This window comes from Diplotaxodon limnothrissa, linkage group LG11 (assembly GCF_057381915.1).
Source record: "Diplotaxodon limnothrissa isolate DT_005_m linkage group LG11, D_limnothrissa_male_GT1.1, whole genome shotgun sequence".
NCBI classification, from domain to species: domain Eukaryota; kingdom Metazoa; phylum Chordata; class Actinopteri; order Cichliformes; family Cichlidae; genus Diplotaxodon; species Diplotaxodon limnothrissa.
This window is the reverse complement of record NC_140606.1, coordinates 32,957,796-32,982,376: the sequence shown is the minus strand read 5'-3', so window position 1 is coordinate 32,982,376 and position 24,581 is coordinate 32,957,796. Positions and strand designations below refer to the sequence as shown.

Genomic DNA, 24,581 nt, shown 5'->3' with positions numbered 1-24,581 from the left:
CTGTAGGGGAAAATTGTGCGTTTTATATTAAGTTGACAGAGTTTGGGGTTTTTTTCCGCAAATTTAGTAAATATGAACTATAGCCACAAATCGAGCTTTCAAATGACTATGCGGACTTTATGTTATAAAAACAAGCAGATATCGTTGTAGTTCCGATAGCCGGAACAATTATCCACCTCAAAGCTGAGCACATAGGAGGGGGGGGGGAGTTGTCTATATTTCCCATCTTCCGTTTGTCCATGAATGCAGCATTGCTATTAGCTTATATATTATAGCCAAGAAGCTATACGCTGCTATTCAGATTAGTTTTTAGATTATCGATCATAACAGTTATGTCTTTTAAAAGAGAAGGTGATGATAAAAGCCAGCTGAATCTCCTTAAGGTATGGATCAATTTGCAGCATTTTATGTTGGCTTAATAACAGAGACTTCAGCTAAGAGCACACATGCGGCTAGTGTTAGCATCTTTAAGCTAACAACATATTGTAGTTATTTCTTTGGAGAATAAAATAAGTAGTAATACTTACATACTATCTAACGTTATTCACTTCGTTTTACAGAAACGTCGTGTGGCAGACCTTTTGTCTAATTTTATTCCAGAAGATGAGGCTGCTCTTATGAAAAACGGAAGGTGAAGTGAACTTCAAAACATTGATATGTTTGGGAAAGAAAAACTTGTGTAGCTAATGGCATTAAATGTAATTTATCCCCTTATCTTATAGGTACACTTGCCTTGTGTGTTCCTACCGTCCTGTGTTTGATACAGTCGACATGTTGGCAGTCCACAGAAAAGGAAAGAGGCATCTAGACGGTGAGCACCTTGAACCTGTAAAGTTATTTAAAGCAATTTGGGGACCCAGGGGACCTGAAGTTTCGCTCCCAGTCTTATTAAGAAGCACTGTATCAAGGGTTAACCATCTGCACAGCATTTCTATCCCTTGTCTTTCGCCCTATTAATTGAGACAGTGCCCCATATTTTAAATGGCTCTGCATTTCAAAGTCAATGCTGCAGGAGGGGCACTTGTATGAGGTCGTGCTATCATCTGAGGTGCTGTGAAGTGCAGGTTAATATGCCATCCTTGCTACATATGCTACACAAAATCAGAGGAATACAGATACATAAACTATGCATATTTAATACAATCTGCTCAAAAATAAAATACAACACTGAAGACTGAAAAGCTACTTGTGAGAGGGAGAAGCTACATAACTAACTGAGGATCAAAGAAAGAGATGTGCTGGTCAGTAGTTGTGTCCTCAGTAAAATGCCAATGTAGTCATCAGGCAAAACAACAGTCAAAACAAGACCTGTATTGTAATTTGATGCAGCAGTTGAGAACCCAACAGAGTAAATGAATACACTCAATAAAACTCAAAAGCAGCAGCCAGGGGGAAATTTTGTATTGGATTTGTAGATAATCAAGATAACAAAGAGTTGAAATATTGGAAAGTTCAGTAGTTTTTGGATTGCGTCATTGGTAAGCTGTTTTTGTGTGTCTTTTCTAATGCTGCGTCACAGAGAGTAGTTTTTCTTTTCAAATTATCTGGATTTGATATCCCCTCATTATTTGGAAGAATTAAAAACCCAAACAATTATACATTGTCGCACTTTTTTACGCTAAAACTGTATATTTACAAGTACATAGGGATAAGTAAAAATTCCATGCTTTTGAATTTATGTTAGTTTTTCCATCACTTTAAATGGCTGTCAAACAAATTGTACTCTTTAAGTATCAGAGTCTTGTACAACTATCTAATTTTTCTTCACCTCATTTTTTTTTTTTTTTTTTTAAATATCCAACTTTTCTCATTCGGAAAAGCAAAACTCTGTCTGTTGTCTCTTACACAAACAGTCAAAGACAAGCATGTGTACCCTGGAGGTTTTCTTTATTTTCTGATGAAAAAATGCCGGAAAGTGTATTTTGAATAAGGGTATCACCGTATAACATGTATGTTAGATAAATTACAGCATATAAAAAATGTTGTTTTTACCTACATTTCGATACGAGTTTAATTTCTACAGTATGAAGGTAAAGTTTTGCACGTCTTCATGATATCTACCAAACTTGCTGTACTTCAAAGGGAAACGAGTATGACTTTTTTTTTTTTCAGGTTTGGTTCATTTTACATTGACTTTTTAGTAAACCCAATTGTTTGTTGTGTGTTCTACTCAGGGCTAAAAGCATTTTATGGCAAGAAAGCACGGCTGAAGACTGAAATAACAAAACGGCAACATGAAAACTATGTCCAGGCTGAAGAAAAAAGGCAGGTCAGTAACTGTTAATCATGCGTTCTCTGTCAAGGTTACAAGTCTCTCATAGCCAACAGAAAAAAGCTGTGTTTAACAAAGCAACAACAGATGAGAACCAGCTGGGTCATTCTGCCAGCAGACGGTCAATGAATCATCACAGGAAAAACATCACAAGCTCGACAGATGTAATCTTTCATTACTGCATGACATTGTTATTCCATGCTGTCTCCTGTTAAATTACTTATGTGGTGCCCGTGTGACTACCATATGACCCTAACAAATTACACCTTACTAAACAATTCAGTGTAGTTGTGTAATGGTGGAAAATATGAGCTACTCTTGTTGTGATTTCAGGAGCCCTCCAGTTCAGCCCCATTACTAGCACAAACACGGAAGCTCACCCATCATGCTTTGCTGAAAACGGTACCATATAACAGCTGCCATAGAAAAACCAGGTGAGTGATTACTTGGTATGAGAGTTGTTGTCTGTATTTAAAGCCATACAATAAAAAACACAATTTCAATTATTTGTCATTCTTTTTAAGTACAAAATCTGAAAAAGTGACAGCAAGCACCAGCTCAAACCCCAGTGACAACATGACATCTGCATGCTGGGAGTCTGGCATTTCAGTGAACACGTCACAAAGCAACTCTACTGTCTGTTCAACAGGTAAGATCTGCTAGAGAAAATGTTTTATTGTCAGCTTTTATTTTGAGCAAACCTCGGTCATGATTTTGCTTCAACTCCTTTTGTAGCCAATAACGAGCCACATCCATCAAAAGATACTGCCGAATGTCAGGCTGCAGAGAGACAGGAGGCTGAACCCATTACTGCTCAGAGGAAGAGGGAGCTGGAGCACTATCTCAAACTGAAAAGGTGCCTAAATGTTGTGGGACTTTCACTTTCTAATGTTCTACATTTTCACTACTTTTATCACATCTGCATGTAGGTCACTATTAGATTTTCAGTGCATTTCATCTATTTTTTTTGTTGTTGTTGTTTTATCATAGTGACGGGTGGCTGCAAGACCACAGCGGCAAGTGGGTTAAAGACGAGAATGTCGAGTTTGATTCAGATGAGGAAGAGCCGCTCACGCTTGCCCCAGCGCCTGCAAATAAATGAGAGCACCAGAATGGTGTGGACACACAGATAAAACCTGTACCACAGTGGTACGTTCACGAGGCACAGTGCTGCATAAAACAGACAGCTCAATGTGAAAACAAAAATTTAACAGATTTATTCTGTTCATCAGCCTTTTTATGTTTTGTTTTTGTTTTTTTTGTTGTTTTTTTGTTTGTTTGTTTGTTTTTTAAAGCTACTGAGTGTTCAGCGTCGAACTATTTCTTCCATCCAGGATGTGATCAATAGAGGTTGCTACAGAGTCAGTCTTTATTCAAGTGACAACTTTTCATATCCAGTTATATTTTATGCTTAAGGCTGAACCTTTGTTGGCTTATCATAGTCCACCCTGAAAAGCATTGAGTTGCAGGAAAGTGACAAGAATTAACCAATGGTCTCTGAATTTGAGTACTTATATTCTCTAACAGCTTACTTATCAGGGAGGAAATCCCTCTACACCCATAAAGAGTCCTGAATGGAAGAGTCTGAAATCGTTTACACCTGTGACAGAGACAAACCACTCAGTTACCGGCACTTTTCCTTAAAATGTTCTGTGAATATTTTTTGTTACATTAAAATCCAACACCGCTCCTCCAATCTGTTGAAAAGATTTGTGTAATGTGACCTCTGCTTGTGACCCTCCCCCCCGACAGGTTGTGCTTCTTCATGCGGGAAGAGCAAGTTTGTCCCAAAGATGTGTTAAGATTTGGCTCTTTTGTCTGCTGCATGTTTGATTCCCTACTTGCACAAGCAGATTAAGGTAACATCAGAATTCTGGGAAAGGTGATTTTGGAAATATTCATATTCAATACGACTGACCAAACTCTTCATGTTATTAAGAAGTTGGAAAATACTCAAATTGGCATTTGCCTGATTATCTGGCAGAAATTCAGAACATTTTTAAAATCTGTATAGAATTTATACATTAAAACATCTGCCTTAGCTTTAAAGACATAAAGATTAAGACTGAAAAAGTCATCCTGGACTGTTGAACAACTTTCTTCTTTTGTGGTGGATCACTCACAAAACATTGTCCCAACATATGTGATAGCTCTGTTTTTTAAAACTTGTTATTGTGATGTAGTTGGGGGTTTGTGTTCATTAAATGAAATTAGTTTTATAAGAAAATCATTCTCATTCTTGATCACCAGGATGTTCTTTTGCCAAAACATCCCGCCTGAACATGAAACATCTTAGAAGTCTGGAAAGACTGGATAAACTGTGCCATCCTCAGTGACATTAGCCTTACATCTTTTTCATGGCTCCTCTAGAATGAAAGAAGCAGGTTTAAAAGCTCGGGCAACAATTTTCAGCTGAACTTCTGACCTTTATAATTATTGTGACTATTTTCATTACCCTTTTCTTGTTCATCGTGTCCTTTCCATTTGAGTTCAGTGAGCTCTGTCTGATACGATCAATTCTCAGCCAGCTTTCCTATAAATCAGCAGCAGATTGGCTGTATTGGTGCTAATCTGTGCGTTCGTTTAAAGCTCCTCTCAGCACAGTTGGTATAAATTGGATAACATCAGGGTCAGTGGAAGGGGGCAAAGGGACTTAACATGGGTTAGTTTCTGATGACATGGCTAATATGTTTCAGAAGCTCACTCACTTCATTAGTTTGGAGTTAAGAGCGTCACCACGGTCTTAAAACGTCTTTGTAGGGATTTGGAAGTATGTTAGAGCGTTTTAAGACAAATTCAAATCTGATATTTCAGTATTACTGTTTACGAAACAGTAGAAGCATAAATACAATGTGGTGAATACATTTGTGACAGGGTTACAGTCCAAAAATACATCCGTGTTTTACTGGAAACTAAGAAGTGGAAGAGAAACTCTCAGAATAGATGTGGTAAGGCAACACTGACTTGAAAGTTTTACACAAAGCCAAATGTCAGTGAAGCTTGCAGTTTTAAAATGTGACCTTTGAGAAATCTAAAAAGCATATGTGGTCTTGTCAAACTTGACATTAGGTGAGAAGTCTTTCAAGAAATGGATTAATGAAACGAGAGGTGGAAGGCAGGGATGCAAGCAATGCTGTGAAAATCCTGAGAGGTTAGCAGCTGTTTCTGCTCATAAATTTCTGTGGGTGCATTAGGGTGCAACCCTCTTAAAGTTAGTTCTTATATTTGGAACAAGGTAACTCAAGCTCAGTGGGCTAGGATCCGTTTCACATTTGCGTTGGGCCGGGTGGGATGTAAAAATAGCTCAGGTGCCTGGAGGAAGTCTAAAGATCAGAAGAAACTGTAAGCGATTAAAGGGCTGTGATTTATTAAATCAAGGGGTTTTTTTGAGGGGGGGGTTACCTAAAATGCTGAATGTGTTAGTTTTAGGAAATAATTTCATATAATATTTACCACAGAAAATGAGATTATGATTATAACAGTTCTGATTATGTATAGTGCTGTGAAAAACTATTTGCACCCCTTCTGATTTCTTAAATGTTTCAGATCATCAAGTAAATTTTAATATTAGACGAAGATAACCTGTAGAATGCAGTTTTTAAAAATCATTTCATTTATTAAGGGGAAAAGAGTTATCCAAACCTACTTGCCCCCTAAACCTTATAACTGGTTGTGCCACCCATGACGGCAAAAACTGCAACCAAGCTTTTGTAAGGAATTTTGAATTGAAGGGATGAAGAATTTTGGTCTGCTGTTCTTTGCAGAATAGTTTTCATGCAGTCACACTGGAGAGTTTTCCTGCATGAACCTGTTTAACGACTCAGTTTTGCCGCCTAAGTGGGCTTGATGCTTCAGGTCATGAAATGATGGCCGGACATTCTGATATTCTGATTCACGGTTCCATCAGTTACCGATCCTGAAGCACTAAAGTGCAAGCCCCAAACCATCACACTGCCACCACCAGGTTTGACTGTTGGTTTGCTGTTGTTTTTTATGAAATGCTGTTAGCTTTGTGCCAGATTTACCCCACTCAAGCCTTCCAGAAAGTTCAGCTTTGTCTCATCAGTCCCCCAACATTTTCACCAAAGTCTTGGAGATCATCAAGATGTTTTTTGGGGGGAAATATGAGATGAGCCTTTGTGTTCTTTTTGGTCAGCTGTGATTTCTCTCTTTGGAACTCTCCAATGGATACCATTTTTGCCCACTCTCTTTGTTATTGTTCAATCATAAGGGAGGCTTTTGGTTCTTTAGATGTTATGCTGGGTTCCTTCGTGACCTCCAGGATGAGTTCTTGATGTCCTCTTGGAGTCATTTTGGTAGGTTGGCAATTTCTGGTACGGTTCACCATTGTTCTAAGTTTGGTCCATTTGGGGATAATGGCTCTCACCGTGGTTCGTTGGAGTCCCAAAGCCTTCCCATATAGATGTCAAGGACTTTGTTTTTCTTCTGTTCTTGAGTCTAAATCTTTTAGCCGACTTCACTTTGTCAGTCAGGTTTTATTTAAGTAATTTCTTGATTCAGGTTTACAAGATGGCAATTATTTGATGGACACAATTTTGAAAAGAAAATGCTGTCACTTTTGTAAATAGCAGTTTATCCAGTATCAGTGGCTCAAATACAGATTACTCACAACCTGTAGATAGTCTGCTTAAATGTGCCAAAGTATGATTTTTTTTTCTTGGTGCATTTAAAACAATATTTGTTGAGTATAATATTTATGTGTGCAATAAGAATTAGAAACAATAAAATTAAACTTACCAAACAATTACAAAAAATAATCGAATATATATTTTTATTTAAAGTATTTACAGATTTTTTCCCCCCTCTCCCACATATGATATAGCACCACATTGAGTTAGTGAATGAAAATAGTTAACTATTTGTTTGGGTTGATGTTGGTGACGCATAAACTAAAAGCACAAAAAAGACACTTCAGGTTGTGCTTGTGATCTCTACATGCCTTTATGAGAAATTCAGCAACCTACAAAACTCTTGCTGCAGTAAATGAAATGAATGGTTGAACATGGATGTTAGACATGGTTTCCCCCAGGCACAGTGACCAGAATTAATTTGGAAGAATTCATTCAGCTCTGCTGCACCACAGTGAGCTGGCACAAGAGTCATCCGTTTTTGCAGGCTTCGAGGGGCTAATGGTTGCTCTTCTGCTCACTCCTTGTTGTGTTCATCTTAATCTTTGCTGACGAACTATGTAAAAGAGAGAAGATGCCGATTTCATATTCTGTTGCACAATCCAATAACACTTTAAATGATTCCTTGTATTATACATGAATATTTCAAGACTATCTGACCATGGATTCAGGTTTCTTACTCATGTCATTGTTTCGTGTGATGGCCATGGCGGCTCTGGCTCGGGGACCCTGCTGGGTGAAGTGGTAGCCAAATCTCAGGATACTGGAGTTGTTCTCCAACATGGAGGCAATCTCCATCTCAACCGAGTCTCCAAGTTTTTGTCGCTATATGATACATGAAAGGATAACACAATCAAGCACTGAGTCCTTTTTTCCATTGTGAATTAAATTTGAAAGCAGTAAGAAAAGCATGTCATTGGGTATGAGTATTAACTCAGTTATTTCATACTTGGACAATAAAAATTAGGATGTCTTGTTTTGGTTGCTGTGCATAAGTCTTTTTTTATATGTTACCATGAAAATGGGAAATGCATGCATTGATGGAAATGGCAAAGTCTGCACAGTTCTAATGAGCTTGAAAATTAATAGTTGGTGTTACCACCATTTTTCTTCTTTTAGGCAGACTTATAATTTTTTTTTAAATAGTCTTCAGGAACAGTTCTCCAGGCTTCTTGAAGGACATTTAAAGCTTCTCTGCCAAGACGATCCCACACTGCTTCAGTAATGTTCAGGTCCAGCCTCTGGGGAGGTCATTCCATGTTTCATTGTGTTTTTCAATTTAATTTCTTTCTTTTTTTTAGATTACACTGCACATCATGCTGAAATATGCCAAGTCTTCGGTTAATAGCTCTTTTGGAATCACTTTGTTGGTACAAAATTACAATTTAATGTCTGTAAAACTGTAGATGTTGGCATTGTTTTGCACACAAATGGTACGTTTGTGTGCCAGGCTTAAATTATTCTACAGGTGAGTATCAAAGTGGCTTGCAAATTATCAGCTGTAGATGCACAGCATGTCCAATAATTTGTTTCTAACCTGGTTGTCAATCTTGAGCTCCATCAGTGTGGCGTTATTAGCCATTGCTTTGATGATCGCCATCATGCCGTCTGCAGTGATGAAGTTAGACTCGATGTTAAGACTCTGTAAGCTGGTGTTCTCCTGCAGCATCTCAGCGCATGCCTAGAAACACAGACAGAAACGCACATTGAAACTATATTTTTCTTCCACATTTTAAAAGCTCTTAAGGACTTAAAAATATTTTTTATAGTCAGGTGGCAGACACATTCGGATATAAACTATAGTTTACCACAGTGCATCTGAAGAGCAGGTGACAAAGAAAAGGAGATCTTTATAGAATCTGAAGGAAAACTTCAGTCATTGCAATTAATCTCTTTTTATGTGAAACAATATTACACAGTAGAGGTACAACAGTACCTTAAGTTGATATTTTACACTACAAATAAATATCCTCTAATACCCTCAATCAAGAGTCATTCAGTAAACAAACAGATCTGTAGCTAGAACGAGATATAAACTGTAAGACATTTCTAAGATTTTTATATCAAAGAAATAAATACCATAAAAATTGATTTAAACTTTGAGGAAATTTGCTGTCATTGGCAAGCAGTTGATAATTACAGTGGGTAATTTACTCACATATGCCACAGGGTCGTTGCTTCGGGTTGCAGCGATGCTCAGAAACTCCACGTGAGAGTTTCCTTTCATCGCTTCAAAGATCTCTTTTAGTGTTGGGATGGGAATGTCCTGCAAGGAAAATACGGAGATGTTCAGTTCGCAAACAAGGAATACTTGATAAGCTTGCAGATCCGGGTTTTGCAGCCAAGGATCAGTATAGCATATGACATGAGCTGGTTCACTGAAACGATTGTGTAATATTTGTTGTCATATGGGAAATTAATCTTGTTTGGGCGTTTAAGGACTCTGAGTCCAGCTTCAAGCTCCCTTTGACAAACATTTTTTTTTTATCTGTGCATAATTTTTTCATAATTGTGACGTTCCAATGAGCTGACCTTGATGTTGTTAAGGTTGACTTCAGTCAGACTGCTATCATTGTTGTGAATTCTCTCCAGGGTTTCCTCCACATTGGTGGGGTTTGGAGGTTCTTCAGGGAAGACCTTGAAAGGATCTGGTTTCACAACGCCTGAAGGAGATAAATGATCACAACTTTGGCTACAGTGTAAACGGTACACAATAAAACATACAGTACTGTCACATGTCTGTCTGCATTTCATTTTAACGTCTGTCTGTGTGAGTATAAGCAATAGCTCATAAATGTCTTTGGCTTTCAGACATACTGTTGATGCCCTCGGTGTTGGCGATGGTGCCTGTGGTGCCCAGAGCATCGTAGTACTGCTTGTTACTCATCAGCGTGTACATTCCAAGGATAGCTGTAAATACAGGAAAACAATCACCATGAATACATTCAGATAAAAATATCTATACTATTTGAATAAAATCAGAGAGTTGTGCCCCTGTTATACTTATTTTTTTTAGCTAGTTTTAATGGTGTGTCCTGTGTCCCTGTACTGATATACCAAAGGCAAGTTTGTTAATATTGCTTTGCTAGGAAAAAATGTTTCTGTGGCGAGGACAAAACCTAAAGTGCCACAGTTAGTTTTTCCTTTTCCTTCATCTCCTGTGTGTGTCTATGTGTGTGTGCACAGGTGTTTGATGAGATAAGGAAACTGTTGTCTGAGTTCAGTGGGGACTTCTAATCTTACACTTTCGAGGGGCCCCCAAGGAAGTAAAGATACCTTGCACAATACACAACTTTCAGGGTCAAGCTGCGGGCCTCTAGAATTCTTAGTGTTATTATAGCTGACATTGAGACAGTGTTAATTTGTGACAACACAAAGTTAAAAGAAGAAAAGACTCTGTTTAGGGGCACCTAAAGTATTTGTCAGGTCAAACTAATCCTAAAAATACATCAATAGCAAGTATTTAGAAAAGGTGAAGGAAGTACTGCTTTTCTTAAGTAACACTAACTATATCTTTGCATCATTCCTGTTGCATTAAGTTGAAGTTATAGTTCAGTGTTCACTGGCTTTTTTGTTTTCCTGTTTTTAGGTTTGTTATGGAGGTTGCCAGTGGTCACAATCAGCAATACGCTGACCCATGTCTGTCAGCTGTTTGATGTGGTAGTGCAGGACGGGCGTATCGCATTTAGATTTTCTTAAACAGCTGACACCTCAGCAAAACAAAAACAATAACACTGCAGGACAATAAAACCAAGACATTCACGTGATGCACAATAATTGTGTTCAGCGTTAGATGTTAAAAATAATTATTTATACCTTTTTTGTTTTACAGTAACTGCTAACATATGCTAAAATTGTGATGTAAAAAGATATTCTCCTGCTTTTACATGTTATACCTCTAAGCTTAACTGTATAGCAATATGAGCTGATCATAAATGCTATAAAGACCATTTCAAAATACAAAGTATACCTGTCATATTAGAGTAGTAATGTCAAAGTAGCATTTACTGCTGAAATGTAGCAAAGAGGAACCCAAACTGGAAATAATAAAATATTAAATAAGAACCTCACAATCTGCATATTAGTGCAGGAGTTAGTATTGTGTTATTTTATTGTGTTTAATATGCACTGTAATATTATAGTATCATAATATTCACGGTAGTTTTAGTAGTTTGAAGATTAGGTGACAATATACTGTGATAATTTTTTTCCCAATTTCTGCAGTTTATCATTGGATAAAATTACTGTTGTCTTCATTATTATATTCATGTGAACTAGAAAAAAAATAGAACTCACGCAAAAAAATAGAACTTACACTTATATAAAATATTTACTAATGAATACCTTCTACAGCTGTTGAATCGGGGCTTCTTTTTCTATTGCTGTTACTCTTTACAACCAGGAGGAGGCAGACTTCAAGTTGTTTTGTGTTTTTTTTTTTGCTCTTGTCGAAACCTGCCAGGTCCAAAGTCTCTGACAAACCAACTGCTGTGACAGCAACACCTCCCTGCATAGCACCTTCCCACCAACCTCCTCATTCAACGTCGGAGTATTTCTAACCATGGGAAGGTCCTTGTGTGTGTGTGTGTGTGTGTGTGTGTGTGTGTGTGTGTGTGTGTGTGTGTGTGTGTGTGTGTGTGTGTGTGTGTGTGTGTGTGTGTGTGTGTGGCGGTTAAGGGGAGTATTTGCCATGGACACCCATGCCATCCTAAAGTGGCTAAATACACTAACAGCAACCTAAAAAAAAATTAATGCTGGAATTCTTTTAAATAAACTGAGATAAATCTAAATAAATCAAGACAAGATCAATTTAAACCAATTCAAATAAACTGCTATTGTCTTATATAAATCAAAATCCTTAAGTGATTTGTTGGACATGCCAGCCAGGCTATTCACTCCCTTCAGTCTGTTTGCCAGAAAGCCCCAACAATAGACTGACAGAGGCTAACCGAGGTTTAATCCCCATCTGGACTCTATCCAAGCTTAAAACGGCGGTCTCTCTGTCAGACTCATGGTGCTGGACAAACATGTTCCCCTACTATGCCTTTCCGGATGCCTGCCTGCCTGTTTGGCACATCAGGGGAGTCTAACCGCCTGTTCAGGGTTTCACACTCAATAAAGCATGTTTTATGCTTCAGTTTGACTTTGCCTAAAATACCATCCGGCATTTAGGATTAATGGTGTGTAGAGGATTTTAGAAAATCTAAGGTTTTCCGTTTTCATTTTTTCTGCATTTGTAAAATAGCTCCCCCAAATAGGTCTTGTCCAATTACTGATGAGCAACGTAACTCACTGAGGAAGGCTGTAAGGGTTTTGATTTCTCTCTAACATTTAAGAAACCCAGAAAGGGCATTGCACAGGATACTGTTAACTTTGACAAAGCTGCAGTTGTCATACTGTCACTACATTTTCTTTAGTTTGGCTGTTTACCATTACTACTAACCTAAGATGCATTAGTACATTAAAAAATGTCAAAATCACCTCTTAAATGATTTTATTATTCAAGAACAAAGCAATCCAACAAGTGTGAACTTTTTTTTTAATTTCAAGTTTCTGGAAACATGGAAAACTGAGGCTTTATCTGCAAACACAGTATGTTTTAAACAGATACAATATCTTTGCCTCCACCATCCCCATGTCCACTCCACCCTTCCTTCGGTGGCCTGGAGCCAGACCTATTTATTTTTGTGTTGCTGAGCGTGGGGAATTGGACCCCGTCACATGTTTGGCCATGTCATTAACCGAGCTGTCTCAGTGTTGAGGGAAACAATATAAAGCTAGCAGTAGAAAGAGAATGGATCTGTATAATAGAACTATGTGGGTCAAAGCCGCTGTGATGAAAACACTGAGGTCACAGTATGCTGTGTATGTCATTGTTGGTTAATAAGCACCGACTGGTGGGAAATTGCATGAGGACAAACAGATGACATCACACATAAAAAAGATGTAATTACAGACATTTTTACATGTCATAGGTGAGTCGGGGTCTTGGTGTTATGAATGCCGGCTCATTAGTACGGCTTACTGGGACAGAACCGTTGCTAATATTCGCATTTAACACTTTATTTTACCCATTTCATCCCTCACAAAAGTACAAGAGGGCAATGGCTCTGGTTTCAAAAAGATGTTTGGTTATGTAGAAGTCTATGAGAAAATGACCCTCCAGCTCCTTTGCCTGTGATCTCAGTAAACATTTCCCTAACAAGTTTACGGTCTCGGTCTCTAGTTCCAAATCTTATCAAATAAAAACAATGTTCATTTTATAAATTATGGTCCTCATTACAGTTGGAATGAATGATAACGCAGCGTATGCTTTACTTCACAAGTTGCTGAGCATGCACTGTTCCTTGATTTCTCAGTCAGATCTGTTCACTGGAAACGATGAGCAGATCTGACTGAGAAATCTGTCTCCTATTGTATGTATGTGATTCATGAAGGCAACACTGGTTCCCCTCATTACAGTATTAGGGAGAGAACAAACTAAAGGACTATTCCTTAAATATGAGATTGCTGTTATGTTTTGTCTTTTGTGCATCCTGGGATAAACTGCCACCCTGTCCAGTATGCACCCAACCTCTCCAACTTCCCTGCAAGCCTCCACTGGATAAGGGGATGGATGGATGGATGGATACATAGTTTTTTTTTTCTAAGAACTTGTGGTCAGAGTAGTAGTTGCAGTTCCCTTTTACCTGTGATTACCTGTAGGATCGTTAGATGTTTAGCTCCTGAAATACAGACTAAATATAGATTTTGGAATTATCTGCAGCCTGATAAAGCCTGTCATAAAAGCGCCCTGTTTACTAAGTTGCACTTGTAAAAAACCAATGTGTATATAGTATATATACTACATAAGTATAGTGCTGCCAAACAATTAGTAGTAATAGTAAACAGTAGCAATAGTAAATCTTACCTGCAATATCGCACATCTCTGCATCAGTGGCATTTTTCAAGGCCTCCTCTAGCTCTGGTTCCAGGATCACCTGCTCATGCAGGGGGATCTCTGGTGCTTTCTTGGCCACAAAAGGCTTTCCTAGATACAGAAAGAAAAAGATGATAAATAAGAAGACAAAGGCAGGCAAAAGGGTAGCAAAGGCCAAAAAAGGTAGTTAAAAAAAACTACAAAATATCTGATGTTTGTTTATATATATATTTCTTAATGAAGTTATCTATCTAATAATTTCACTTCTCATGAAAGCTTTATTTGTATGATTTTTCCCAAAACATATCACAAATGGAGCTTTAATAAACTCAGGTTTCACTTAATCCTACACGGTGCTTTCTCAGCTCTTTTTTGTGCTCATTTATCTTCACAATTTCAGTGGTGAATCCCAAGAACATCTGCTTTTCGCATCACTAGTTTCCATTTATTGCAAATTCCATTGTTGATATTAGTGACTAACTATTCCCAATTGAAAGGGGAGATATTGAAAGTGCTTAGATAGATTTTTACTGTATGTTCAAACTTTAGCCTGAAAACAAAATTAAATGACTTGCTGCATATTATGTAACAGGACACCTACATAAATCCTCAGACAAAGAATCTGCTTTCCCACCTTTCTTTTCACCGGTGAAGGGCACCAGGTCCTCCCTGTCCTCGTGCTCCATGGCCTGCTTCTCCAGGTGCTTCATCAGGGCGTCACGGTCAAATGGCCCCGTCGGGGTCTTCTTTGTCTGATCTCGTTGCCGAAAGCCAGCCGGCAGCATGGCATTCTGGGAGAACATCGGATCATATTATGTTGATGGGAAAATAAGACTAAATTAGTAGAAAGTTTTAGGTATATCAAATGATCTGAACAGAGAAGCAGCAGAATTTATTACCCAAAGGATAGCTGAGAAGGTTCCTTGTTGTCTTCCTTCCTTGTTATCTTACTTTCCTTCTAAGAATTATATAAAACGTATAGACTCACTCTTCTTGCAGGTAATGTTCTACCCTGCACTGAAAGTGCATCAAATGAACATTTTCTGCAAATGGATGCTATTTTTTTTTTTTACATCTAATGTGAAAAGTGAGAGACCCATTAAAAAAATTTTCTTTTATGAAAGAAGTCACTAAAATGAAATGTAATTTGTAACCCATGCACTTTCTGCATTGTAGAACCATGTTATTTTATCTTTATAATTGGGTAATGTTTGATATGGCAACACTACAGTTTACTGACTGAGAGGTATGCTTTAAAACTTCATCATTTGCTTTTACTCTCCTACTAGTAAAAAATTTACAAGTAACAAAGGGTACAAAAAATGTAGTTCTTGCTTTAGATGTCACATACTTCCCACATGTCTGATGGTTAACAAGCTACTCCTGATGTCGGGTAGATTTTCGGCACAAAGGTAAGACTTGTGAATGTCAGGAACCAGCTATTAAAGCCCCATGACACTGGAAAAGCAGGTTTTAGGTCAAATCATCCATACCTCAGGGTCCATCTCCTGCAGCTCATACTCCAGCTGATCCAGCTCCGCGGCACTAAGGCCTTTGAGGATGGCATCCTCATCAATGTCCCTGGGGTCTGACATGGTTCCTGAGGCTGTGACTCACATATACACACACACACTCATACACACTGCTGCGCACCCCTGGGTAAGAGGGCACTGCCAGTAAAAAAGGGGGGAAAAGAAGAGAGGACAATCAATCTTTATACTCTTTTATCTAAAATCTTTTTTCTGTCATACCTTGGCTTCTTTTACTGTGTCCTATTTCCAACCCTCTTTTACTTATCTTGTGCTGTCACTTATTATGTTAGAAACTCTTACAATAATATCAGTTTCATTGTAAAAAGCTTAGCTTTGACTGTTAATCATGCAAGACAAAGGAGTGACTGAGTACTGTTTTAGCATTACTATAGCCTACATTAAACATGTTGCAGTGTAAACACAGGCTTTTGAAATCCTCAGCCAGATGCTAACAGAGGATGTTACAGCTCATGGTCAGAAAGCTTAATCCGCAGATCTACTGACTATATAAGTAAATGATAAACCACCCAGCTCTTATTTTATCTGGGATCCTCTTGGAAACCTGTCAAGGACCACAAGGGGTCCCCTTCTTTGTATTTTGTCAACCACTGTCCTTGGCAAGTAGCATCATGATCTCCTATCAGCTGCCCTATCCAGAGTGCTTCAATAATGCTATTATGATAATAATAGATGCGCTTCCAATAATACATCTGCAATACTCAGGAAAGCAGTGTCTGTGGAAATATGCTACAGCAGCCCCCAGATCACATTCTTGCATAGTCTTTATTTTCACCTTAAAGCAAACTGCAGCAGAAGAGCCCACTGATGCTTTGCAGTTTTAACAGAAGAGAGTCAGTGACACGAAGAAGTGTAAGCAACGAAAGACTGAGAGCGAGAATGAGGTCTTTGTAACTTTAAACCCTCAGCTTACCACACAGTGACTAAGAATAGTCAAATGGAGAGAAGAGAGGAGTGGAAAGTGCAATCCCTTATTTATCATTGACAGACACTCGCTGATACAGTTGTGGACCCACCCGAAACATATCTGCACCCAGGGATGAAAACTCAGTGACACAGTTATGCTTTTGACACATTAAAACGTTGCAGTTAATTCACACCAGCCTCAAATAACAAAGAGTGTGGTCTACATACAACACCACAGGGCTCCCCAAACATGAAAATACCACAGTGACAGAACATGTATACATCTGGGTCAAAGTATGAGTAATGCAGCTATCAGGTTAAAGGGCCAGTGTTTTCATTTTTACTCCAAATTTTTTCCCAACTTGGTAACAGAGCGAAAACCATTGCAGATCAGGTCATACAATATTGTATCTTGCAGGCAGTCTGCTAGCGTGATGTCAGAAACCACTCACATCTATAACTCCGAGTGTTTTATAGCAGGCAGTTCTTTTGCATGACAACATAATCACGTGCTCAAGGATGGATTAGGACAGCATAATTCAGAGTAACTTTCCACTATCCAAAGTGATCTGAAAAGTGTACTTTTCCAGCACTCAAATAACTCTATTGTGGTTGCGGGGTTTTGTGTTTCAGGGAGCCCTTGCTCTTTATTTTCATTTATACTGAAACAAAGTTTGTCGAAACACATTCAAGATGGTCCAAATTAGTGACTGCATATGTGCAGCAGATGTCAAGTTTCTCATTTCCATTTTTAAATGAATTGAAAATAAAAGCTGTGTATCAAGATATAAATTATTTATAACAATGGTTTACAACATACAAATGAGCCACATCCCCTTTTAGGATTTTCACTTGTTTTCTTGATCATTGTTTTTTCAAAACAAAAGCACAAACACATGAAAAAGCTGAAACATTTAACACACAAAATTTCTGATATGAAAAGTTGAATAAGGACATCGGCCTGAGGTGGAAAGGCACACCTTGTGTTTGTTTGTAAGGCCCTGTGAGTTTGTTGTGTCACCAGAGTTTCTCTAGAAAATCAGTAAAAAATAATGTCGTGATACAACACAACCAAATGAGTTGGTTTCCCTGACGACGCCATGGGAACTTGGTTACCATGGAAATAGAACTGAACTGCACTGTTCTGCATTATTCCAGAAGCTCTAAATAACTTTGCGATTAATGGGCATTCTATTCTATTCTATTCTATTCTAATCTGTTCTATTCCATTCTATTCTATTCTGTTCTGTTCTGTTCTGTTCTATTCTATTCTATTCTACTCTATTCTATTCTATTCTGTTCTGTTCTATTCTATTCTATTCTATTCTATTCTTCATAAAACGTCTGAGACTGAAAGCTTGTTTGTGTTCTTAGAGTCACCGATCAGGTTACATTTTATTAGAAAGGGCAGACAGACACACACAAACACACAAATACGCATACACATACAGGACAAAACAATGACATACATCAATTTCACAGACCTAACCTAACCAAAAGCCATGTTTCTACCCATAAAATTTCAAATCTTTATTGTGGGGATTTCTTTTCATGCCCACAGTAAAGTCTAGTCCCCACACATAATGTGACTGTGTAATACTGAGTACTGTGTATACACATATGTGTGAAAACTCTGAATTCAGAGTTTTTTAAACAAAATATAGGCCATTAAATTATATTGTACCCCACAAAATAACATGTACTAAAGTATATCTTTATTTTCATCAACACTGCGTGCCTCTAATGTGTAAAGCCAGGGACGCAAACACTGGATCGCATAAACCAGTGTTGAGGAAGATAGAGGAGATTTAAAAGATGCAGCTTACAGGTCAAGGTGAGGCATCAATCTACTTAGACTCACTTTTTACCACGGATGAAAGGTTTTACCAGTCTCTTGACAGTAAAGCTCCCCCAGCTCTTTAAAGTAGACTCATAGCTATAAAAAAAAACCCCACTAAATATCAGTCAGCTACAGAGTCATTCATCTTTTGCTGGACCATCATGTCACAGATGCAGACAAAAATGCTTTAATGTGACTTCAGATCAATAAAAGTCATTACAGTGAACTCCTTTTTTAAAATGCCTTTTTTTTCACAGAACACTATCTGGTAATCTGTCAAATCAAATCAATAAATTGGTAAATTTAAAGATGCATTGTGGGGCTTTTTTCTATGATCAAAAGAAAACTAATGATGTAATCTGCAATGCCTGATAAATGTCATTTTTTACCTATTCATATATATTTATGTTAGTCTGACTCATGCATTTGAAGCAGACAGTGTAATAAATCCAAAACATTGTGACATGAAAAAAAATGAGGCTAACTAGATCATTCATTTTTCCCTTTTTTTTAAAGTGGTTTCTGGCCAAACTCAGCTCATGTGATTTGCCTGCTGTCAAGCCTTTGAGCCTTACTTATTGATGAGCTAAATACATGGCTGTTCTGACGAGCTGAGAGTGAGGGCTCAGACAACTGGATACCAACAGCCTGCCAGCGCCGAAGAACATATTTTCTTAACTTATAGAGGCTTGAAGGGTCACATAATCACAAAGGGAAGATAGATTAGGGGGAAAATGACAAATCAGAAAGCTAACCTTCAAAGTATCAAAAGGCAAAACTACCACTGAGACATGAAAACTACAAAACAGAGTCAAAACTTTACAATTTTGAGGGAATTGCTTGCTGTCAGCTTTGGTAGACTATAGAAAATAGCACTCTGGTAAACTAACAGTCTGATCAAATGATGTGTTTTGACACATTCCAGGAAGCCCCTGTCCACATTGGAAACAGATGGTGTATTTGTGCATGTGCATCTGTCTCCAGCAGTCCCAGCAGGGTTTCTGCATGATAGAAAGCAAAGTGGGTGTGGAGCAGTGCAACGACCGTCACCTGCCGCTGCCAGCTGGCTCTGGACCGTTCTTTTTCCAGTTAAAATCTCAACCACGTCCTGCACCTGCAGCTGCTCTAGTTATAGGAGTCGTGATCTCAGCTAAGCCTGACTATAAATGTACAGCTACATGTTATTGATGTTTCATTGAAATACAGTTTTGTTTTTAACCTTTAGTGAGATCACAAAAGTCCAATGGGTCATATTTTTTCTGTTTTGATCTGAAAAAGTTTGTTTTTTTTCAAATTCAGATAAATTTGATTCTTTGTTTCAGATAAGACTGTGTCATTTTACGTAAACCTTAAACCGTCTCTTGAGATAAGTACTGCTTTTGTAAGCAGCATTCAATCCAGGTCCCTTTTAACCCATTGCTTTGACTCATTTGTATAAACTGTTTTGCATCAAGTAATTCTACCTCCTAAAAATTAAAACTAGAAACTAAATGTTATTTTAGCTGTAAATCAAAGACTGTCGCTATTGACGTATCCCCCACTCTCCTTTGATTAGATCACACCTATGCAGGCCAACTTCATATAACTTGCTCAAAGGGAGCAAAAGTCCAGTCAGTCAGAATAACTGAGCTCACAGGGCAAATTTCAGCTAAGACTGATAAGCACACGGAGTTTTCCTCAACAGGAACAGACGCCTGGTCTCCACTCCCCTTGATGACTGCACCTATTAAACCAGTGTTAAGCCAGTGTTACAGTTTCTGCATCTACAACTATGCCCGCTTGGGTCCAAGTGACATAAATTTGTTTTGATCACACAAACTTGTTTTAGCAGACACTACACTACACTGTGCACTGCTCAGGCACAATGTAGTGTCTCCAGGCATATGCCAAGAAGGCCTGAAAAAAGTGGAATAAGAACAACTGCTCATCCATGGTGTCTGCAGCTGTCAGTGTGTGTGTCTGCAACAGTTAAAATCCTGCCCTTACAAACCTTCCATCTCAAGCCATCTATTGAGTTTCTACAAGCATTTTCACAACTATGTTGTCTACAGCAGCTCCAGTATTGAGAGATTTCAATGCTTGAACTTCTGTGAAGTTATTTGAAGAAAAAAATGGGTGCAGCTTCATTTTGGAGCAACGATTGTTAGAGGTCTGAAGGATAGAAGCACTTATTGTGAATGCATTAAAACCATGACTCACTATAAGGTAACTTTTATCATCGTATAACTTTTATCATATTTAATTTAAATGCAAGGAGTTCTAATGAATACATGTCAAAGTACTGCATTTAAGCAGGCAGCAGGGATGAGTTACAGTGCATTTTACAAGTAAAAGACCATTACAAGCGTCTAGATTTCATAGTGACAAAGGTTACGCACTCATAAATGCTCCAAGATGATTTACACTCTGCTTCTGTGTCAGTGCATTATCTTTCCTGGAACATAAATAAACTTTAAAGGGATTCCAAATACTGTACTGCACTGTTTCCCTTGCTCTTTTGGTAGATCCAATTTTCTGTAACGTTAGCAGAAAAAGTTTTTTTTTCTTTTTGCTCGTGAGCAGGCTAAGGCCTCGTTCTGCCACCGAGAGCTCAGAAGATTTGTCACCAACAGCGAGCCATCTTCTCCACGTCTTACCGACCAAGTGTAACATTCCAAATCACCCTTCAGCTTAATTTTAGCTTCACAAGTCAGCTACTTACAGCTGTGTGAATCCTCCCCAGCTTGGGTTGCTCCGTGAGACCAAGTCAGAGCACCATTTTGAGCACCCTAAGAACCACTTTGCTGGGGGGTTCCATTGAAGAAATTCATTTTTAAGACATACTGTGGCTTTCACTAACATTGTACCTGAGCCAAAAAACCCAAAAGGTCCCATCTACATAAAATGAAAGGTCCCTGCTTTTAATATAATTACACCATTCAATCCCAAAAAGACAATCTGACCTGGTGATAATAGTAAAACATCAGGCACTAATGGATGTTAAATGGAGAGGACGAGCAGGCCACGTGTAAACTTTAGCCTTTTCTGGTTTCCAAACTTTGCAGACTCCTGAGACAACATCTCCAAATCCCCGGTGACAAATTACTTACACAGTGATGGGCAGCCTACAAATACCATACTGATAGATTCATTTAAGTGAATGTCTTTTAGATGCTATATCTGGGAGAAAAACCCCCAAAAAACTCATTTCTGATTTATAGTTAAATCAACCACAAAAGCACAGAACTTTACAGAAACACCATATTTTTGGACAATACCATTTGTCTAGCACCTTTCTCCTATTTTACAAACACCTCATAGTGACACAACAGAGTGTGGATGAAGGAAAGCCCCACAAAGAGGCAAAGAGATGCCATTAAAACATGCCAGTAAAAACTCACTGAAACAGACACAGAGAGCAGCCTCACACCTACCTTCACAGAAGTGCAGTGCTGAAGCCCCTGGGCAAGGCAGAGCCTGCTGTCAGAGAAACTTGTTTCTCTTTTTTCCCTCCTCTCACTCTCTCGACCCCCTATTTCTCTCCCCACCCCCCACCCCTCTCTCCTGTGTGTCAAGCTTCAGGGCTGCTATGCTGAGACCGGCATACTGACAGCACTTTGAGAAGTCAGCATTTTATTATTTTGGCTGTGTGACGGAGATGGTAGAGAGTCGTGTAGAAAGGGGGGCGAGAGAGAGAAAGAGAGAGACTGAAGTGGGGAATCAACCACATTCATCCTTCAATTAAAACTTAGCGGCGGGCAGAAGGAGGATGGCTGACATCTAGTGGTCAGAGCTGAGATGTACATCAAAACGGTAAAACTTCAAACCTTTTTTATTTCAGTAGGTGTTTTGGTTTTGTTTGATTATATTTTATTGTTTTTTACTTCATTTGGCAATTCATGTTCTTGAAGTTAAGTTTGCTTTTAATGAAATGTGGTATATAAATAAAACTGCCATTTCAATCAGAAATGAGATGACACACTCACATTAACAGCACCTTTATCACACTTTTGTCTGTTTTATCATTGCTTCATTGTAAATTTTTTGCTTTGATAAAGTGAAGAATTGTACTTCAGAAAGCATCATGTTGGCATCATTTGAGATCATTTTTTGTTTCAGCAATAGATGCTTCTCACATTTGTGCCATGAATTGGTTTTAGATGGTGTTGCTAACAAGTGGTAATGACGCTGAATGTGTTAGTGTTTTAGTGCAAACATTATATACATCATTTTATTTCTATTCATTTATTGCAATGACTTCAAATTGAACAAATAATAAAAGATTTGTACATAAGAAATGTTTTTAAAATAGTCAAAGTGTCACAAAATACACTTTTACACTACAATCAGATAGACCTTGAAAGTAGCAGGACCCTCTTTTGTCTACGGAAGTGCTTTAATTCTTCATAGCACAGATTCAACAGGTTGCTGTCTAAATCTATGACCTTGGTTCATATATACATATTGACATAATATAAAACATTTTTTCATGTTTTATTTTAATGTTTCACCAAATTCTGAATGTCACAGCAGAAATGTTCAGTTTTGTGTTCTTTATTAACAGGAGTGGTATCCTGTATTATTACTATTTATTATTATAATATATTGCTGCTGCAGTCCATTTGTTTTAAGGTACAGTTTGTGTGTTCAGATTTGCTCCTTACCTTAACTGTAACCAGTGGTTGTCTGAGTCACTGTTGAGCACTGTCCTGTTGACTTGAAGCAGTGTGGTCGTTCTCAGGTTGTCTTGACCATATCTACATGCATTGAGCTGTTTCCGTATGACTGTTTAGATTAACTGCATTTCCCAATAACTGTGTAACAGTGACCTTTGACTGCAGAATGGATTAAAGTGTTTTTTACTTTAGAATCAGTAGATGTGACGTATATATCTTTCGACCATTTAAGGGTTTTATCTTACACAGTTTTTGTTGTTGTTGTTGCTGTTGTTGTTGTTTTTATGTACAGCTAATATGTTCCATAAAAGCACAATGACTATGACGAGACTGTTGTTTGGTTACTTTTTAATCCAGTTTATGTTTTTTTTTCATTGTCTTGTCAATATGAAAAATGAATAATTATTGAAATAAAATGAAAATAATAATAATTCTTGGGACTGTCAAAAGAGTTTTTACTCCAGTGGCCCACAAATGTAATGCAACTTAAGAGAACAGCAGCCAATGTTCAGATTAAAGGGCTCCAGAAGGGCCTGCCTGGCGACACTGTCCCAGGCAGAGTAAATTGGACCCTTGATTTTTTACTAATAGGAGCTGCCAAATTTGCTCTTGGTCTGGCCTCTCACCCAGGATCAATTAGACTTGAGAGACCCTACCAGGGGTGAATTGCCCCCAACAACATACATTATATTGCCAAAAGTATTCACTGATCTAGCACCTTGGCATGCAAAATGCTTCCACAAACATTTGTGAAAGATTGAGTCACTCTCAGGAGCTCAGTGAATTCCAGTGTGGTACCATGATAGGATGCTTCCTGTCTAACAAATATAATCATAAAATGTCCTCACTACTAAATATTCCACAGTGAGCTGGTTTGTAACAAAGTATTATAACAAAATGGAAGTGATAAGGGAACAACGGAAAGTTCGCCATGAAATGGTATTACCATGTAAAATTACAGAGTGGGATCAGCAGATGCTCAAGTGAACTTTCTGAAGCATCTGTCACTACAGACCTCCAACTTCATGTGACCTTCAGATTAGCTCAAGAATAGAGTGTAGAAAGCTTCATGAAAAAAGGTTTCCATGGCTCAAAAGCTGCATCCTAGTCTTGTATCACCAATCAAAATGCAAAGTGTCAGATGCAGTGGTGTAAAACACGATGTCACTGGACTCTAAAGCAGTGGAGACACGTTCTCTAGAGTGATGAATCAGACTTTTCCATCTGGCAATCTGATAGACAAGTCTGGGTTTGTCGGTTGCAGGAGAGCGGTACTTGTCTGACTGCATTGTGCCAAGTGAAACATTTCGTGGAAGGGAGATTATAGTATGGAGTTGTTTGTCAGGAGTTAGACTGGGCCCCTTAGTGTCAGTGGAAGGAACCCCTAATGCCATTTCATACAAAGGCATTTTGAATAATTTCATGCTCCCAGCTTTGTGCGAACAGCTTGGGGATGGCTCCTTCCTCTTCCAACATGACTGCGCACCAGTGCACAAAGCAAGGTCCATAAAGACGTGGCTGAGGGAGTCTGGTGTGGAAGAACTTGACTGGTCAGCACAGAGTCCTGACCTCAACCTAGTAGAAAAGCTATGAGATGAATTAGAGCGGAGACTGCGAACCAGGCCTTTTCACCCAACATCAGTGTCTGACCTCACAAATGCACTTCTGGAAGAATGGTAAAAGAAAAAAAAAATCCCATAAACACACTTTGGCAATATAGCGTAGCTCCTCAGATCACTGGAACACACAAATCCCTGAAACACAACAAGGCTTGGAACTTTATAAAAGAA

General features: G+C 38.3%; 2 protein-coding genes across 2 annotated transcripts; one reads left to right on the top strand and one right to left on the bottom strand.

The window, feature by feature from the left end:
* Positions 1 to 255: 255 nt before the first annotated feature.
* scnm1 (sodium channel modifier 1) lies at positions 256 to 4,271 on the top strand. Its single transcript, XM_085365859.1, has 8 exons — positions 256 to 383; positions 561 to 631; positions 723 to 811; positions 2,175 to 2,269; positions 2,606 to 2,706; positions 2,797 to 2,921; positions 3,008 to 3,128; positions 3,263 to 4,271. Exons 1-8 carry the CDS (start codon positions 333 to 335, stop codon positions 3,372 to 3,374), a joined length of 765 nt encoding a protein of 254 aa, XP_085221985.1. The 5' UTR covers positions 256 to 332; the 3' UTR covers positions 3,375 to 4,271.
* Positions 4,272 to 6,744: 2,473 nt separating this feature from the next.
* Positions 6,745 to 21,634, bottom strand: tmod4 (tropomodulin 4 (muscle)). Its single transcript, XM_085366648.1, has 10 exons — positions 21,550 to 21,634; positions 15,334 to 15,510; positions 14,475 to 14,631; positions 13,832 to 13,951; positions 9,739 to 9,831; positions 9,454 to 9,584; positions 9,080 to 9,187; positions 8,459 to 8,602; positions 7,602 to 7,746; positions 6,745 to 7,477 (listed from the first exon to the last, which is right to left on the bottom strand). Exons 2-10 carry the CDS (start codon positions 15,433 to 15,435, stop codon positions 7,455 to 7,457), a joined length of 1,023 nt encoding a protein of 340 aa, XP_085222774.1. The 5' UTR covers positions 15,436 to 15,510; positions 21,550 to 21,634; the 3' UTR covers positions 6,745 to 7,454.
* Between the last annotated feature and the right edge of the window lie 2,947 nt (positions 21,635 to 24,581).